This window comes from Tenrec ecaudatus, chromosome 13 (genome assembly GCF_050624435.1).
Source record: "Tenrec ecaudatus isolate mTenEca1 chromosome 13, mTenEca1.hap1, whole genome shotgun sequence".
Lineage (NCBI taxonomy): Eukaryota > Metazoa > Chordata > Mammalia > Afrosoricida > Tenrecidae > Tenrec > Tenrec ecaudatus.
Genome location: NC_134542.1, coordinates 30,422,921 through 30,442,076, shown reverse-complemented (window position 1 = coordinate 30,442,076; position 19,156 = coordinate 30,422,921). Strand labels below are relative to the sequence as shown.

At 44.7% G+C, this 19,156-nt stretch overlaps 1 protein-coding gene across 3 annotated transcripts in view; it reads left to right on the top strand.

Annotated features, from left to right (window-relative positions):
- The window catches only part of PIKFYVE (phosphoinositide kinase, FYVE-type zinc finger containing), a 91,884-nt gene that overhangs the window by 31,889 nt on the left and 40,839 nt on the right, over positions 1 to 19,156 (top strand). For all 3 annotated transcript variants that reach the window (XM_075530436.1, XM_075530438.1, XM_075530435.1), the window contains 10 exons: positions 2,136 to 2,195; positions 3,755 to 3,884; positions 4,476 to 4,656; positions 5,742 to 5,816; positions 9,636 to 9,743; positions 13,135 to 13,275; positions 14,197 to 14,323; positions 14,534 to 15,678; positions 17,420 to 17,520; positions 18,691 to 18,762. In XM_075530436.1, coding sequence (XP_075386551.1) covers positions 2,136 to 2,195; positions 3,755 to 3,884; positions 4,476 to 4,656; positions 5,742 to 5,816; positions 9,636 to 9,743; positions 13,135 to 13,275; positions 14,197 to 14,323; positions 14,534 to 15,678; positions 17,420 to 17,520; positions 18,691 to 18,762 — 2,140 coding nt within the window. The remainder of the gene's footprint in view (positions 1 to 2,135; positions 2,196 to 3,754; positions 3,885 to 4,475; positions 4,657 to 5,741; positions 5,817 to 9,635; positions 9,744 to 13,134; positions 13,276 to 14,196; positions 14,324 to 14,533; positions 15,679 to 17,419; positions 17,521 to 18,690; positions 18,763 to 19,156) is intronic.

Here is a 19,156-nt window from a genome sequence, read left to right as displayed (position 1 = left end):
TCACCAGTGCTGCTGGACTTTTAAATTCCCATCAGTTGTTGGCATTCTAACTAACAAGGATGGCCCCCCTTTTCATGTCTCGTATGCGGTTGAAATGAGATAATATTTCCCCTGATATTGTAGTTGAGATTTACACCGATTACCAGACCAGAAAGTAGAGATGGCTAAAGCAGCCTGGTAGTAAAGACAAAAAACTGATAATAGTTCCTGCCTCTTGCCTCACTGCCTTTTACCAGTAGCAATGAGTGGTCTTTGCCTTTCCATTAGAATTAAAGGTAAAATACTACATACCCCCCCTTTTTCTTATGGATTATCTCTGTCTTTTAAAAGTGAGGGCATTTGAATTTATAAAATGGGTAGAAATTTCTGTACTTTATTAAAAATTTCTGTTTTTAATCTACATGAGTAAATTACACTCTTCAAGTCTATGAAGCTGGAACAGTGATCTGGTTTGATTAATTTTTGGCCCTTGGTCTGGGAGTTTTGTATAATTAAAATATATATTTATATATGTTGCAAACCCATACTGAACTGCTCTTGGAAAATTGAAAGTAGAAACTAAAGAAAAAGGTGAAAAGCATTTCCATAAGCCTCTAGATCTAACATCTATGAATGAGTATATGGGCTGGAGGAGTAAGTTTATCAGTCCTGTGGGGGAAATGATTGATCAATCCACTGTGTGGGGCATTCCACAAAACAATTGGCCTGGACTCCTTTAACATTCAGTGTCATGAAAGTCATAAAAAAAAAAAAAAAGGGAGGGACTGTGCTAGACTGGAGGAGAATAAATGAACGCAGTGCATGACCGATACTGGATAGAATTTCGAGAAAAATAACATTAAAAATATTTTGGGACTCGCTGGATGAATGTGAGTATGGATTATATTGACGTCAGTTTTCTGAAGCGTGTTAATGGACAGGATGTCATTATGAAGGGATGCGTACTGAAGTGCGTGTGTGTGTGGATACATATGTAGAAAGCATATATGGCGCATCACAATTAATGATCTAGGTGGGAGGCTTACAGAACTTGATATATGTTTGAGATACTTCTGTGACAAAGTCACGTTATTTCATCTTCACAGATGTACATGTTTAAGCTGTAGCATGTCCAGTAAGGTGTATACAAGCAGTTTATTAATAGAAAGGGGTTGGCATCGTTTATGTCTGTGAGGGAGGAGCAGAGCAAAAGATCACCATCTATCTCTGCTTGGTTGTAGTTGACCTGGCATACTTGAATTTTTGAAAAATAAATACTGACTCATGGCGATTTGAGAGAGAAGCATACTTTTTTCACAAGGCATAAATTTATAAAGCATATTGTGTTAAGAACCAAGTTTTTTATAAATGAACTTTAGAGGGATTTTGCTGCACCTTTAAAGGCCATGAAGTGCACCGGTGGTTTTCATTTGCATGTAGAAAGAACCCCACTTGAGCCGTGCTTGCCACAGCCCTAGAGAAAAGTTCCTGGGGAAGTGAAGAGTCAGTTTCACTCACAGGAGGGATGATTAACATTCTAGAAGCATTCAAAGTAGGCTTACCAATTCTCTGAGGGCAATGAGTTAGTAGTGTTTGCTTTGACTGAAAAACTAAAACTCATTTCTATCGGAACAAATGAAAATCCCGATGAATGATTTATTTAGTTTCTATTAGTTTCATTGCCTATAGTCTTAAGTTAAAAGAAGACGTTCAGTGTTGTTTTATTGAGTGACTTCTCTATTTGTGAACTACCTTGAGTAAGAGGAAGTCATTATGAAGTCAGAGTAAAATTGTACATGAGAAACCCATGTAACCTTTAGGCTTCCACATACATTTCTGGTGATCAAACTGGTTGAAGTTTTGATAAGGAACAGAGATCTCTTGAGTGATTTCTAACACTTTTAACCAAGATGACGTCGTTCACAGTTCTGTGACTCTTTAATTCAGGTCTTTTGCGTGTAGTATGAAGTATGCTGAGTAAGTACAAGGAGGCATTTTAGCCTAAAGTTTCCCTGAGTTTGCCGGGCAAGAAAGGGTCTCATGTGAGTAATCCTTTCTTAGTGTGTGGGTGTGCTTTCTGTGTAATTATACGGACTTGTTGTAGTCATGTCTCTCCTTTCCTTCTTCCTCCTGTCTGCTCTCCCCTTGGCATGCAGAGTATTTGATTGCTGACACCGGAGGACAGCAGCTTTCAATCAGTGACGCCTTCATCAAAGGTAATTCTACTCCGTACTCCACGTGGATGATGCTCTTTTATTTATGAAGTTCTGCTGAGGGCCTCGCACATCGGAGGGTGCTGAAAATAGATTTGATCACTGTAGTATTGTGGGAACACAGTTTTTAAGTATAAGTAGTGAATCTGAGGATATCAAGAACATAAACTTGGGTCAGGAGAAGGAGGTCTCTGATTTGAAATACTGCTTAAAAAAACTTTTAAGTAACATTTGTAAGTTATTCTCTTAGAAGCACCTTATGCTTTCTTATATCATGAACGTGGTGTTAATGCTGATACACATAGAGATTGAGGATTGTCAAGCTTGTCAAAAAGCTCCCAGGTAGATCTCTAAGAATCAACTTTGCTGAAGAATTTCCTGGGCAAAAAGAGTATAGAAGGACAGAAGTCTTTCTCACCATAACTTCCTTCCCCAGCTTACTGTAGAGTAGAGCTTGCACATTCACCCCCTCAATCTGGGACAGTCCACAGCCTGGCTTTCAGATAATGGGAAAGAGTTCCCTTTGCCGTGTCTTTTCCTGGCTCTGATGGTTTCAAATAAAAGAGAGATGTAGATCAGTTGGTACAAGGGAGACCACTCGTGGCTGATCTCATAACTTAGCCGGGCTTGTTAAATTCACCTCTCAACACGTGGTTCAACCAGATGTTTATAGGCTGCAGTTTGCTTCATTGAAATGTACAGTTGTTAAACCTCAGATGTGGGCAGGCATGCTTTACTGAGTAGCCGGCTGTTCGGTTGTATCTAAGAGGGGAGGTTGGAGATTTTCTGTAGGCGCTCTTTCCCTCTTTCCAGTTATTTGTTTACATCTCGGTGCAGAGCCACAGTCCAAACTGGCCATGGTTTTGGTCTTGATCTATGTTTCAGCCTTTTTACTTAATGAGTTTACCCTGTGGTGAAATTAATTTCCGTAGATCCTGTTTTACCATCTCTTTATATTTTATTTTGTGTCTATCTTAATAAACTTATTTTTTTAAGCCCTTTGTTTCTGTTTGGAGAAAGAAACCCGGTGAAGGCTTGTCTGCAGAAGCTTTGTGTACACTTTCATCTACCTTCCCAGACACGTGTGAGCTGGGCTCCACTTCATAAATGTCAGCACCTAGTCTGTCACATGCCATTCTGTCGCCATTCAGAGTTCTGCTGCTTGCAGGTCTCAGTCTGTGATTTTATAGGTAAAATGCACACCCCCCTTTTCTAATATCTCCAAATCAATAAAAACCCGTGTGAAAACCCATCTTCATGTGCTCTTCAGAGAGTGTATGTGTAGTTACTGGTTTCCCATGTGAATCTGCTTTTCACCATTCTGTCTGGTTTGCCTGTTGCCAACTACTGATCATCTCATTACTTAATTGTCATGTGTTTATATGTGTGTATTTCCTTAGATATTTACACACATCGATTTTATATATCTATAATTGCCAACTCAAGTTAGCAGTTGATTTGTTCTACTTAAAAAACAGAAAAAGAGAAACTGATAATTTCTAGAAATAGAAGGTGATGTGAGCCATGACAGTGACGTAATAACTCCTTCCTTCTTTCCGTAGAATCATTATTTAATCGCCGAGTAGAGGAGAAATCCAAAGAGCTTCCTTTCACACCCCTGGGCTGGCACCACAGCAACCTGGAGCTCTTGAGGGAGGAGAATGGGGAGAAGCAGGCCATGGAGAGGTTGCTGTAAGGCCGGGAGCTTTTCAATTCTGTTGTCTGTTTAGATGGTCACTGGTGACTTGAAGTTCTATGTACTATAATTATTTAGAAAATAAAACCTATTCTGATTAAATTTAGTAGAAAACAGGAGTCCCAAACTGTGCTTGACTATCCCCATTGGAATGTGCCAATATGTTGTTTTAGCTAATTAAAGGGGACATCCCAATTATAGATATTCACAGATGTCATTTGTGTTGAAAAAAAAAATCATTAAGATTAGACAAACTGAAAGCAGATGATTGATACAGAAAATCTGTGACCCACCATCCTTTGTAGATGGCTTCCTGCCTTTTCGGAATGAGCCCTGGTGGCGTAGTGGTTATGCCTTGAGCTGCTAACTTTGAGATCAGCAGTTCAAAACCACCAGCCCTCACTCCTGTAAAGTCTTCCTGTCTTGGACATTCACAGGGGGCAGTTCTACCTACTTCTGTGGGGTCTCTGTGATTCGGCACTGACCCGATGGCAGTGGGCTTGACTTCTTGGTTTCACTGCCTTTTAGGAATTATTGCCATTGGCAGTATTAACTGTGCAAACTTCTCTTCTGTGACCGTGTTGTAGCTCGGCTAATCACAACCACATGATGGCACTGCTTCAACAGCTGCTCCAGAATGAGTCATTGTCACCGTCCTGGAGGGACATCATCGTGCCGCTGGTCTGCCAGGTGGTTCAGACCGTCCGGCCCGATGTCAAGAACCGGGATGATGACATGGATATCCGTCAGTTCGTCCACGTTAAAAAAGTGAGTGCGGTGAGGGCCTGCCTGAGGCTGGTGCTGAGGAGGCTGGCCCGAGGGGGGCTTCTCTCCTAGTGGTCATCTAAAAAGGGAGCTTGCTGGGTGGGCAGTGGAAGCTCTTGCTCCAGGCTTCCAACCAGTTCTTCCTGGTTCTCCTATGACCAACAAAGTGACAGCAGGCTGAACCTGGATGGGTAAGATGTGGGTCAACTTGCACAGTAACCAGAACAGGAAAACTTACAGGTTGACCCCTTGCTAGAAATAATCTTCCTCTTAGAAAACAGGGCAGCTTGTGTGTTACATAGCAACCAAATCTCTCGGTTGGCGTAGGCTGAAACAGTGGTGCCTGGCTCAAAGATGGTGGCCACTTGGAATGTATGTTGCTTTCTATAGGCCAGGCAGTAACCCACTCTCCCCCAATAGGCCTCTGAAAGGGCTCATTCTTAGTCGCTCATTCCAGGGCTTTGGCCCCCAATTTTTCTCATTCTCTTTTGCGCTCTGCTTCACCCAAGTTTTTAAAATTAAGGTCTGTTATGGTCGTTTGGGCTGGCCATGAATTAACTGGTTCAAACCAGTTGGAAGCCCTGCTCCTGCTGTCTACTCTGTTTGTGGGCAGAGTACTGGGGAGCAGGGTCATGAGAGCTGCTCACAGGAAGTGAAAGGTGCATGCAATGGAGGAATTGAGTGGGGTGAGTTGGGAACACAAATATATTTATCCTTTTCTTGCTTCCTCTTCTTGACACATCAGCTCTGAGTAATCCCACAGATTACTGTCACTGTTCTGAGGAAGAGCCATGGATGGGGACTTTAAAAAAAACTGTTATTGAAGTCATAATGGAATTCTGTGTGTATTTTTGGACTGTGGTCCATAGAGTCATGGTTCTGTCAGACACCAAGCTTCTGCATCACAGAGCAGAGAGTGGGCCAGTAGACAGCCGTGCTGAAGCGCGGTCCGTCAGTGGTTGAAAGGAAGAAATATAGCCTGCAGTTCTTTGTGATGATTTGACCACACAACAGACACAATTTCAAATGAAAAAAAAATGATTGTAATCCAAAGGTATATCACTGAATTTTCTTAATTGTTCGTTTAGATCCCAGGTGGAAAGAAGTTTGATTCTGTGGTTGTCAATGGCTTTGTCTGTACCAAGAACATTGCACATAAAAAGGTAATAAGATGTAGTTCAATGGTGAATTTCAGAAACCCTTCCTGAATGCCTGTGTGTGCCAGATCCAGGGTTACAGAGGAAAATAAGACACAGTCCTGGCCATGAAGCAGGCATGGCCTAGCTGAGAAAGAACCCTGGTGGCACAGTGGTTAAGGCCTGATGACTGGCCAAAAGGATGTGGACAAAGAGAGATGTGGCCGTCTGCTCCATAGAGAGTCCAGCATCAGCCGTGGCAACCCCATGGGGCAGCTCTGCTTGCTGTGAGTTGGAATGGACCCCAGGGCAGTGAGCTAGCTTGGTCTGGTAAGAAAGACAGCGCAGCCCTACACTACAGATAATTTGTGCAATGACAGAAATGCCCCCCCCCCATTTTAATGACTCTGGAATTGCGATGCATCGTAATGAATGGCTTTATAGCATCGTGTCCTCATAATTCAGAAGGGGTAAAGTGTTAGAATTAGGTTCAACTGTGGATGACAAGAAAACTAATAACAGTCGTGTGGCCTTGACCGTCAGACCCAAGTTAGCGGATCCACACTCCAGGCAGTAGAGTGGAAGAAGACATAGGAAGGTATTCTGTTAGCAAAGAGGCTCGTGTCTCACCTCTTAAGGCAGGATCCTGGAAGCTGCTGAACTCGTTCTGCCTACATCCCTTCTAGAATTCAGTCACCCTTAACTTGTGGGGAGCCCAGGGAGAGCGCTGTCCTGTGTGGGTGGCTTTTATGCATGCCTGAGAAGTCGAGGTATTCTAATGCTGGGAGGAAGAGAGGGGAAGCTGAGAGACAGCTAACAGTGCCTGCACTGGGGGGAACTTTCTAGTTTGTTTTGGATGTACAGGGAGATAGCTAACAGTGCCTGCACTGGGGGGAACCTTCTAGTTTGTTTTGGATGTACAGGGAGACAGCTAACAGTACCTGCACTGGGGGGAACTTTCTATTTTGTTTTGGATGTACAGGGAGACAGCTAACAGTGCCTGCACTGGGGGGAACCTTCTAGTTTGTTTTGGATGTACAGGGAAGCTCTCCCAGAAGGTCTCCCAGATGATGAAGGGATTTGAATGAGGTCATGGAAATACATTTGGCAGAATGAGAGTGGCGGGGTAAAGGGTCCTGGTGTCCTTCCTCCCTGACCCTGCCACAGCTCAGGGGGACCAGGGTTTCTGAACAGGCTGCTCTCCTTCCAGAGGCCTCACACTTAAAACGCGCCTCTTCTCTTGGAGGACTGAGCTGCAGAATTCTCCCTGGTACTCTGTTAGCCTTCTCGCTGCTGCTCACTCGGCCACCCCCTGGGAGGCCTCTGTCTGGCGCTAGCACAAAGGAGCAGGTGTGTCGGGGCACTCTGACACCTTGCGGTGCAGAGTGGGGAGTGGTGAGAGTTCAGGCTGGAGAAGGCAGGCGAGGCCCTGACATACTACTGCTCTGGGTAAGCTGCAGCACTGCCTGAGAGCCTTGTGGAAAGTGTAAATTCCTTCGCCCAACCCCTTCAAAATTATAGGTGCAGAAGGGGTGGGCTTATGCTTGCTTGCTGAATGTGAAGAAGACTTGAAACACTTGCTGATGCAGATCAAGGATTGCCGCCTTCAGTTGGACATCAACTCTGTGTAAAGAAGACCCAAATCCTCACAGCTGGACCAGTAGGTAACTTCATGATCAATGGAGAAAAGGTCGAAGAAGGTCTCTTACTTGGATCCACAGTCAATGCTCATGGAAGCAGTAGGCAGGAGATGAAATGATTGGTTACACTGGGTAAACTGGTGCCACAAGACCTCTTCAGCGTGTTGAAAAGAAAGGTGTTTCTCAGAGGGCGAAGGTGTGCCTGATCCAAGTCACGGTATTTGGGAAAGTCGGACCTTGGATGAGGCAGACTGAAGAAGGCTCGATGCGTTGGAACTGGTGCCGGAGAGGAATATTGAAAGGACCAGGCCTGTCAATAGGACAAACAAATATGTTTTGGAAGAGCGGTTCTTAACCTGTGGGTCGTGACCCATTTGGGGGTCGAACGACCCTTTCACAGGGTTCACCCAATTCATAACAGTAGCAAAATGACAGTTATGAAGTAGCAATGAAGATCATTTTATGGTTGGGGATCACCACAACATGAGGAACTGTTACAGCAGCTTCAGGAAGGTTGAGAACCACCATCTTGGAAGAGCTTTAGAGGCAAGGATGTCTTCTATAATTTGGACATGTTGTCAGGAGAGACCAGTCCTTGGAGAAGGACATCATGCTGGGTAAAGTGGAGGGGCAGCACAGAAGAGGAAGGCCCTCAGCGAGATGGAGAGCCACTGGCTACAACAATGGCGCAGGCATTGGAACAATTGTGGGGATGGTGCAGGACTGACTGTACAAGGCGTCCTTCTGCTGTGTGCAGGGTCATGGCACCTAACAACAAGTCCAGCCCCGAGAGAGAGCTAGCTGTGTGCCTGTGCGTGGGTGTGGCCTGTCGGTGGGGAGGCTTGAGGTAGCTCATGGATGTGTGTGTGGTGGCTGGGAGACGGGGAGAAGCTCCAAGTGTTTCCAGCCTTGCTTTTTGAGCCTGAGATCACATTTTGAGACACAACTGGTAACAGGTTCTCAAACTTAGCTGTGCTGCTCAGGGGGAGAGCCGAGGCAGGGTTCTGGCCTGAGAAACGGAATGGATGAACTAGGTGGTGGCTCTCTACCCTAAGCAGAGCCAAGTCATTAGTTACACTGAGTCCGTTCCGCGTGTGCAGACCCTATGCGTGCAGAGTACACCTGCTCCATCCAGCCTGCAGCCAGTCAGAAGCGGAGCACCAGTCTGTACTTAAGTGCCTCGGGGTGGGTTCCATTAGTAGTCCAGCGCCTAATCATTGTGCCACCAGGGGACTCGAAACTTCCAGCTGATAGAAACAGTGAGCTTCCGGACAATCATTCCTGAGCGTAGATAAATACAGTGTGCTTGGCTCTGCTGTTTATAGCAGTGACCCAAAGTCGGACATGTTTCTACGTAGTCATACTGAAAAAAAACCCACGGAAACCCATCATCCTTTAAAGTAATATCTTAAACCAAATTCAATGTTCTTTGTTGAATTAAGAAGAGATAAATATGATTTTGCTCTTCTCTGGGATTTGTAGAAAATTACAGGTGCATGTGGAGGATGCCCCACTGCCTGTATTTAGGGATTTATTGTCTTTAATTTGTAGGTAATAAAAGTACCCTGACTGTGGTTCCCCCGCTGGTGAGTTACAGGTTTCAGAACTGGTAATCGGTTTGAGTCAGTAGGTGTGGCTGGTCAGAAACCTGGCCATGGAAGAGCTCCTTTCTTGCTAGCAGGGCCCTGGCTTTTCTGCCTGTGGCTTCAGCTCTGCGGGTCTGAACTCTGCTTCTGGGACACAGTAAGGTTTCCTGGTGAACTTTGTGCTATGAAAGTCTGCTTGCCAACCCATGTCCATGTACAAATGTCTTAGAAATATTTGCAGGAAACATTATAATTCTTTTCTCCCTTCTTGGATTTTACAAAGACTAAAATGTCCTTTCAAAGCCACCGATTTCTTGGAGTGTGTGAAATCGTTTATCTCAGGGCCCCTTAAAATGAGGGTGTGCTGTCTCCTTGCAGTGTCTCTCCTTGGCAATTGCAGTCTGTAGCCTGGTGGAATAGAGTAGACCAGCATTCGGGAAACAGCCACAGTTTGAAGACATTTGTATTTGAAAAGTGAGCTCTATTTGCTTAGGAAACACAACTAGACTCTTATGAAAGGGCTGAGGAGTTATGGTCATTTTCAGTTTTAAGTTGTGATGGGAGGAAGTGTGGACGGTGCAAACCTTTAAAAGCATGAACAAGCTTTTCCTTTTTTGTAGATGAATGCTTGTATTAAGAATCCCAAAATCCTTCTGTTGAAGTGCTCCATTGAGTATCTGTATAGAGAAGAGACCAAGTTTACTTGCATAGATCCTATTGTGCTTCAGGTAAGAACTTGCTGCTAAAACTCCTCCGATGTTTGTTTGTTCTTGGATCTTATGACTCATTCCAGGGTGGTTTTCAGCACCGTGCAGTGCATCCGGTCATCGTAGTTGATTGGCATTGAACCAGAGAGAGGAGATTTATTATCTGGTCCCATACCACAGTCCAGAACCTTAAAAACAAACAAACAAACAAACAAAAACATATTATAGTTAGACTTTATGGGAGCTGCACAAGTAAAATCATTAAATGCTGTTAAATTATAATTTAGTAAATAGGAAACTGACACATTTCAAGGAAAGATTGACTTTGTTCATAATGAGAGAATTTCAACATCTGGCTGTGGTTTCCATCAGCAAAGGCTGCAGCACTGAATGCACGTTATGGAAATCTCGTCCGGAAACCACTTTCGACAGACGGAACTGGAGTGATAAACAGGCTTACCTTTGTTTGTCTTGTCAACTCAGAAATGGAAGGAAACAGTTGATGTATTGTGCTGTTTAAGTTCTGGTGCTTATTCACATGATTTATTTGCTTTGAAATGGACCCTTGGCCGAATACCAAAACTAGACTTTGGGACATGGCATGGCACCCCATCACACTCAACCAGAAAAACATTCCCAAAGGTCAACAAACAGCCCTTAAACTATTTACAGGCGCTTTTTTTGTTCATTTGTTTTGTTGTTATTTTGTTTTCTTTGTTGCTTTGCTCTGTCTTGTTTTTTGTGTGCATATTATTATCTCTGCAAGTCTATCTAGATAAGGTAGGTGGGATAAACAAACTGGAAGAGAAAACAATGGGAATAACTGGGGAGACATGGGAAAGGGGGAGGCGGGAGAAAGGAAGTGGGTGTTAACAACCCCAGGGACAAGGGAACAACAAGTGACCCAAAATTGATGGCAAGGAGAGTGTAGGAGGCCTGGTAGGGCTTGATCAAGGGCAACATAAACTAGAGGAATTACTGAAACCCAAATGAAGGCTGAACATGATAGAGGGACAAGAGGAAAGTAAAAGGAAATAGAGGAAAGAACTAGAAGGCAAAGGGCATTTATAGAGGTCTAATTACAGGCATGTGCATATGTAAATATATATAGGACACTGGGGAGATAGATCTGTGTGCATATATTTATAGGTTTAATATTAAAGTAGCAGATGGACACTGGGCTTCTACTCAAGTACTCCATCAATTCAAGAACACTTGGTTCTATCATACTGACATTCCATGAGGCCCACCTTCTGGACATGATCGCTGAAGGCAAAGCAGGTGCATAAGCAAATGTGGTGAAGAAAGCTGATGGTGCCTGGCTATCAAAAGATATAGCATCTGAGGTCTTAAAGGCTTGAAGGTAAACAAGCGACCTTCTAGCAGAGAAGCAACAAAACCCACATGGAAGAAGCACACCAGCCTGTGTGATCATCAGGTCGATGGGCTCAGGTATCAGGCATTAAGGAGCAATATATCATATCATTGTGAATGAGGGGGAGTATGGAGTGGAGACCCAAAGGCCATCTGTAGGCAACTGAACATCCACTTACAGAAGGGTAATGGGGAGGAGGTGAGCCAGTCAAGGTGCAGTATAACACCGATGAAACACAGCTTTCCTCTAGTTCTCTAGTGCTTCCCCCACCGCCCCCACTATCATGACCCCAATTCTACCTTACAAATCCGGCTAGACCAGAGGATGTACACTGGTACAGATAGGAACTGGAAACACAGGGAATCCAGGACAGATAAACGCCTCAGGACCAATAATGAGAGTAGCAATACCAGGAGGGGAAGGGGAAGGTGGGGGAGAAAGGGGAACCTAATCACAATGATCTACATATAACCCCTTCCCTGGGGGGATGGACAACAGAAAAGTGGGTGAAGTGAGATGTCAGACAGTGTAAGACATCACAAAATAATAATAATTTATAAATTATCAAAGGTTCGAAGGAGGAAGAGGAAGGGAGGGAAGTAAAAAGCAAATGTTTGAGAATGATGATGGCAACAAATGTACACATGTGCTTGACACAATGGTTGTAAGTATGGATTGTGATGAGTTGTATGAGCCCCAATAAAATGGTTTAAAAAAAAGAGAGATGTGCCCTTGGTCATAAAATTGTCCTGAGCGTTGTGTTTTAGGGATTTTACACTAGGGGTTGTAGGAGGGTACAGTAAACGGCATAGAGGGACCATATCTGGCCTCCTTTGGTGTCTCTGTTGCCAAGAGGCGGGGGTCAGGCATTCCTCCACGCTCCATCCTTCTTCACTATTCTTATACACACTGTTCATCCCACAGCATTCTACTTCCACCCTGGGTTTGAGGGTTCATTGTAATAGCTACTCACATACAACTCAAAGGAAACACTCAAAATTAGACGGTTTTATTTGGGAAGTTGATAAGTGACCACAGATCAGGATCAGTAAACATTAAGGGTACAATCACTGGTTCATAACAACACATCTCTTTAGCCAACAACCATATCTCTCTTTGGTCCTCAGCCTCTCACTCATGTTCCTTGGCCTCTGCCTTCCCGGAGCAGGGAGCCCACCTGTCATTCTGCCCCACAGCCCCTCTCATAGCCTCAGGGCTGCTCCTCTTGCTCTGTCACATAGTCTCTGGGCCAGTCTCTGGTGCCTCTGCTCTTGGCCACTTCAGAGAGAGACCTGGAATGTGCTGATCTGATTGTCTGGGCTCTGTCTCTGCTCCTGCTTCAAAGATGGCTTATCCATAGAGCCAGGGGGATGGTAACAAAAACTGGCCTATCTCCTCTATGAGTGTTACACATGCCCTATTTACATAAGTACTTAACTACTTTATCTACTTATCGTATTTGTATAGTCCCAGCCAATCACTTGGCATGAGTGACAGCGACTTGGCTAAAAGGGCCTTATTAAATTTTATTCCACCACAGAAGAATATAATCAGCTGGGGGATTGGAATCAGTAAGTAGCAGAAATAGAATCTGTTGGAGAGCTATTTCTTCAGATGACACAATGGAGAGATTCCCTGGTTGGTTCCAGAATGCGAAAAGCATCTAGAAATTGATTTCATTTGGGGAATTTCAAGAGGTGTGTGTGTGTGTGTGTGTGTGTGTGTGTGTGTGTGTGTGTGTTCTAACCACTGAGAACTAGCTAGTTGGATTCTTTGCTTTCTAAGAGTTGAAAATCCTTCAAAGTAATATTAGTGAGTCAGAAAATGGCATTTTCTCCTGAAACTCTTTGCAGCAAAATAGACAGTTTAGAATGATGAATGAGCTTGTTTGTGGTTGGATTCATTTGCTTACTGAATTAACTACTGGATGGTGCATATTTAGGCTGAGGTTGATATTAATGGTTAAACTCTCCTGATAATGTAGTGATTTGATCTTGAATTGACCCAGGTATGACATTTCTGCTTGGTTTTACTCAGGAAAGGGAATTCTTGAAGAATTATGTTCAGCGAATAGTGGATGTCCGACCCACGTTGGTGCTAGTTGAGAAGACGGTGTCTCGGATCGCCCAGGACATGCTGCTGGAGCATGGCATTACTTTGGTCATCAATGTCAAATCAGTGAGTGCTGCTACTTTTACCTTCGGGCCAGTTTCCAAAAGCTGTCCACAGCGTTTGCATATGTCAGAGATACAAGGATCTTTGATTTATTCAGTTGTGCTGCTGGTGCCTGTCTATTGTAAGTGGGACAGAAGACAAGGTGGTGACAGCTGTTTTGTCATTTAAGACTGGAGTGTCCCAGGCTAGAAGTATGACTGGTTAGATACCACTCATTAAACTGGTCTCCAAGACCAAAGATGTCATCCAAGTTCACTGCTACCAGGTGGACTCCAGTTCACAGTGACCCTATAGGACAGGTCAGAACTGCCCTTGGGGTTTCCAAGACTAACTCCTTGTGGGAGTAGAAAGCCTCATCTTTCTCCCTTAGAACTTTGAAGTCCTGTGGGTGTCCAAGACTATGAGTCTTAATGGGAGCAGAAAACCTTATCTTTCTTCTGCCAAGTGGCTGGTAGTTGTGAACGACTGACCTTGCAGTTAGCAGCCCAGTGCATTACCCACTAGTTAGCTGTATTTGTTGATCTTTCATTCCCTCTGGGGAATTACACTAGCAGAAAATTTTCTCTCCCTTGCAAAAAATTACCATCCAAGGGCACTGAAAGATCTCAAAGAAGGAAGCCAATTCTGAAAGATATTTCCTTTGGTCCTCCTTCCCACCCCTTACCCAGTGCTTGTGCCACTCTGTGATGATTCAGTGCCTTCGGGTGGTGTTATTAATAGGTGCATGGTTTGCCTTAGTGAACATGTTGGTTAATAAGCAGCTAAGTGTAGATCTAAGCTGCAATAACATTTTTATGTCATTATTCAAATCAGAGAACTTCAGTGTGGGCATTTATAGGAAATCCTTCCATTACTTGTCCAGGTTAAATTTAGCAAGGATTTCATTCTGTCTAGCTCATAACACATTGTTCCTCTGTGCTGCAGCAAGTGCTAGATCGGATCAGCCGGATGACCCAAGGTGATTTGGTGATGTCGATGGACCAGCTGCTTACAAAACCACACCTGGGCACTTGTCACAAATTTTATATGCAAATGTTCCAGCTGCCCAGTGGTAAGTGACCCTGGACGTGACAGTGAGGTGACTCTAAGAGTGCCGCAGTGCTCAGTGAGAAGGCTATATATACCTGCTAACAGTGCAGTGAGCCCAGGCACCTGTGGTACTTGTCACACACAGGCCCTTTCGCTGTGGGCGTTAGCTGGGTAAACTGAGGCAGGCTGGCCACCCCAGCGGTCTTTCCTTTTTTTTTTTGCTTACTTGCAGACCACACCAAAACGCTGATGTTTTTCGAAGGCTGCCCACAGCACCTCGGCTGCACAATCAAGCTGAGAGGAGGCTGCGAGTACGAGCTGGCCCGAGTTAAGGAGATCCTGATATTCATGATCTGCGTAGCCTACCATTCCCAACTAGAAATCTCCTTCCTTATGGACGAGTTTGCTATGCCGCCCACGCTGACCCAGAACCCCTCCTTCCACTCTCTGATTGAGGGATGCTGTGAGGAAGGGGCTGCACAAGAGCAGTTCAGCGGAAGTCCTCTCCCCTGGGACCCTGACCTGCCTCCCGAGGCGCTGCCCACTGAAGACAGCGGTTTGTCAGACTCCAGGATTGCGGTTGAGAAGGGTGACCATGAGAACAAGAGTCTTCTGCCCGATGTCGCCTCTTTGAAGCATCAGGAGTGTGTGGCGACCGCGTGCCTGTCCGGGATCCCCTGCGCTATCTTTCCATCGCTGCCAGAGTCCCTGCTGCCGCTCCACATCGATGACCGCCAGCCTGTCGTTGGCAGTGAGCAGCCAACTGATGAGCTCCAAGACCCCAAAGGCCAGATGCGAGCCTTTAGAGACCCTCTCCAGGATGACAGCGGAGTCTACGTCACCCAGGAAGTCGCTCCCTCCGAAGATAAACGCCAGACTTACTCTCTGGCCTTCAAGCAAGAACTGAAAGATGTGATCCTGTGCATCTCTCCAGTAGTCACCTTCCGCGAGCCCTTCCTCTTGACCGAAAAGGGCCTGAGGTGCTCCACCCGTGACTATTTCGCCGAGCAAGTGTACTGGTCTCCTCTCTTCAATAAGGAATTCAAAGAAACGGCGAGCAGGAGAAAGAGGCAGCTGCTCAGGGACCTGCCTGGCCTTCAGGGCATGAGTGGAAGCCTTCAGGCCAAGTCTGTCCAAGTCCTGCCCTCGCATGAGCTCGTGAGCACCAGGATTTCCGAGCATCTGGGCGACAGCCAGAGCCTGGGGAGGATGCTGGCTGACTATCGGGCCAGAGGAGGAAGAATCCAGCCCCCAAATGCAGATCCTTTTGCTCATTCTAAGGATGTGTCAGGCACTTCCAGTAGCAGATCAGGAAGCAAAACTGAGAGCGATGAAGAGAAAGGGTTGATTCCAAGCGATGCATTGTGGGCAACAAAGGTGAGCTCGCTGATGGCTGGGTGTTGTGCATTTAGGATGTGTTGAGAAACTGCTACGTCAGAGTTTAAAACTTTGACAACTTACATGTAGACTGCCGAACTATTTCTTCTGTGCTTTTTTATGTCTGCTTGTTGGGGAGTCATCCTGCCCTGGATTGCTTTAACAGACGAACTAGAAGTAGACAGTATTGACACTGGGTTTGGGGGTGATTGAAGCTGATCAGGGCGCTCGCTGTGAGTCAGCATTGACTTGATGGCAGTGAGTTAGGTATGGTTGGTTTAATAGTCAACTGGGAAGAACTCGGAAGGTGTGGGGGCTCTTAAACTTCCGGGCAGGGTGACCTGGCTGTGGATGACTAATAATTTTTACTAATAATGATGAGTGGTGGGGAGAGAAATGTGGTTGATTATTGTAGGAACATGGGGTGTGCATGTGTGTGTTTGTTGTTAGATTTACTTATTTTTAACAAACAGAACCCTTCATCTTGACCACCAAAGTGACAGTGGCAATTTCATGTCTGTTTACCCAGAAATCGAGGCCACTTAATTGATCATGGGAATAGTGAAACTAAAGAACTAACCTTTTCTAGATGAGAAAATGCAAAGGTGTAATAAACAAAGGAGGTGCTCAGTGGCACTAATAGAGCGCTAAGTAATAACATCCGGTTCTATTTGCAGGGTTGACAAAAATTAATGAGATGTGGAAACATGATCACCAATGTTATATAGATGTATTTGTGTTTATGTGCATTAGTTTACATAGACATGGATTTGTGACCCAACATTTCTGCCCTTTATAAGCTATTCCTACAGCAATAAGTAAGCATGTTTATACACAGATGCTCAAGTTTGCAGGGATGTATGCACCAGGGTGTTTCTTGAAGCCTTGCCTCCAATGCTGTGTAGGCAGAAAAGGATGTGCTGGGTCTCATTAATGACCTGGCCAGAGGTCATGGTGTATTTCTAAGTTTCCCAAAACAAGTTGACTTTTAGTACATGTAGCAGCATCACATTTTAACAGAACCACCTTTGTCTTTGTGTGGGTGTTGAGCTAGGAAAAGGGACCGATGGTCTTTAACCTTACTCTCTCACCTCTGGACTAAGGAGTTGAGGAGCAAGTGGAAACAAAGGAGCGGCCGTATGCCCTTCGTGTACTTCTTCTTGTACCTCTGTATGGTTCGGATTTTAGCAAGGAGAAGGTGTCATTTGGTCATAATCAGGAACAAATATTAAATCAAATACATGGGTTCCTTAGGATTTAGCTTTCTGGCTGTTTCCCATCAATGTTATTGACCAGCCATTGGCTCAGGCTGTTTAGTTAACTACACACTTTATCAAAGTAATTTGGCACAAGTCAAAAAACAAAACTCAGCTATGTAAAAACTTAAAGTTTCAGCTAAACGTTTTGGATTTTTTTTAAAGCAGAAATAGCTGATATTCTTCTTTATGTTTGGCTTAGTTAAAAAAAAAATTCTCGCCAGTACCCCTGTAGTGATGACGAAACCCACTGCCCTCGAGTTGATTCTAATCCATTGCTGCCCCTGTATTGGAGATTGTGAGTCTTTAGAGGAGCACACAGCCTCATCTTTCTCCCACAGAGTGTCTGGTGGGTTTGAACTGCCAACCTTGCCGTTAGTAGTCCAATGTTTAACCCAACAGCATCACCAGGGCAGGAGGCTTTACTGCGTTGGGAGCATGTATGGCGGAGGTGAGTGTAAGATGACTTCCTGTTGCTCTTCCAGGTGGACTGTCTGAGCCCTGTGAACCACCAGAGGCTGTGCGTGCTCTTCAGCAGCTCTTCCGCGCGGTCCAGCAACGCGCCCAGCGCCTGCGTCAGCCCTTGGTAGGACTCTTTGTTCCCAATACTCGAGAACAGAATGCCAGCAGCAAAATCAACCAGTTATGGTCAATTTTTAGACACTTGACACTCTGCTGGTGGTGAATTAGTAGGAATTTTAAACTATCGCTTAAGTAGAAAAGTTTTGTGTGTGTAGTGTTCTTGGATTTCAGTAAATGATATGCCTTAAGAGGGAAAGGCTGTGAGGGATGGAAGGAAATTTGTGATGTTAGCCACCTGAAAGTGGGCAGAGAAAAATGAATTTGTAAAATGTTGATACCACGAGGGGCTGTCAAAACGTTGGTGAAAATCTCCCATTATTTTTCATTCCATTTTAAGATTGCCTTCCAGCATCATTTTATTAAAGCGGTCAGCCTTCTGCCCTCCTTACGTAACTTTAATATCAGTCTCAAGTCTAGATGCCTTGGTAGAAACAGAAGCAGTGTATAATGTTAGTTATTTCCATTGGTAGTTTGCTTTTATACAGTGCTGAGACAACCACTTCTGGGGAGGACCATGCCTATGAAAAGTGTGTTCTGTGTTTCCCTCTCGGTAGCAGAAACCTACCCTCCCAGCAATGAGCGGTCAGGGCTTCCCCCCAGCCATGAAGCAGGCCACTCAAGAGGGTGGGCTTGTGGCTGGAGGAGCTTGAAGGAATTTCCTGAGGGCTTTCGAACTTTTTTGCTCAAAGCTTGAATAAGATACGAGTTTCATCAGAGTGCAGCTAAATTGTCCTGTTTGCGGGCGTCTGTGCGTTAGTTATAAAGTTAGGACTTGGCTCTTCTGCAACAACTTGAGATGCTGTTCTCTCAGCTCAGAAAAAAGGTGGGGATAAATAGAGCAGGGCTCTGCAGCCCATTTTATGTGGCCAAGGCGTAGGCCTAGTAAAGGAGCCTTACATCTTCCTAGCCCAAAGCAGTTTAATTAAGTGCTACATTTTTATGCATCCTTATTAAATAGCTTAATAAGACTTGGAGTTGAGTGAGATGTATAATTTGGCTAATCTAAACCGCTTTATCAGATGAGGTGTAAAATGTATTCTAGTACAACAATTTTACCTGCTTCAATACTGTGTTTTAAACACACTTAACATCATTAGCATTTGTGGGCTCACAGCCCTCTTCCCTGTCCTGTAATCATCACACCATCTCTCTAAGAAATAATTTCCTCTTTTAGGATTGTAACAATGGAGTTTTATGGAAAGAATGATCTCACACTAGGAGTATTTTTAGAGAGATACTGCTTCAGGTAAGAGTAAGTTTACCTCTTACACATACATGTATACATATAACTAAATGCCTAAAATGTCTTCCTAAAACATCTACTTGGGCTAGACGGCAGTCTCAGTGTGTGGGCTTCACTTTCTTGTAGTGTCGGTCTGAGTGTGCTGGAAGAGTAGAGTAGCTCACAAGTCTTACCGAGCACATTGCACAGACCTTTGCTCATCTGATTCCCCTGCCGTCCCACAGACTTTTTAAGGAAGTCTAGATTGACAGAGATTCACATGAGGGGTGGGAGGAATGTTGGAGTCAGCTAGCCTGGGGTTTAAGTCTTGGCGCCACCACTTCCTGTTTATATGACAAATAGCAAGTACTTCCATCCTTCCCGGCCCCCATGAGGGCGCTCTGCTGGTGCATTGGGC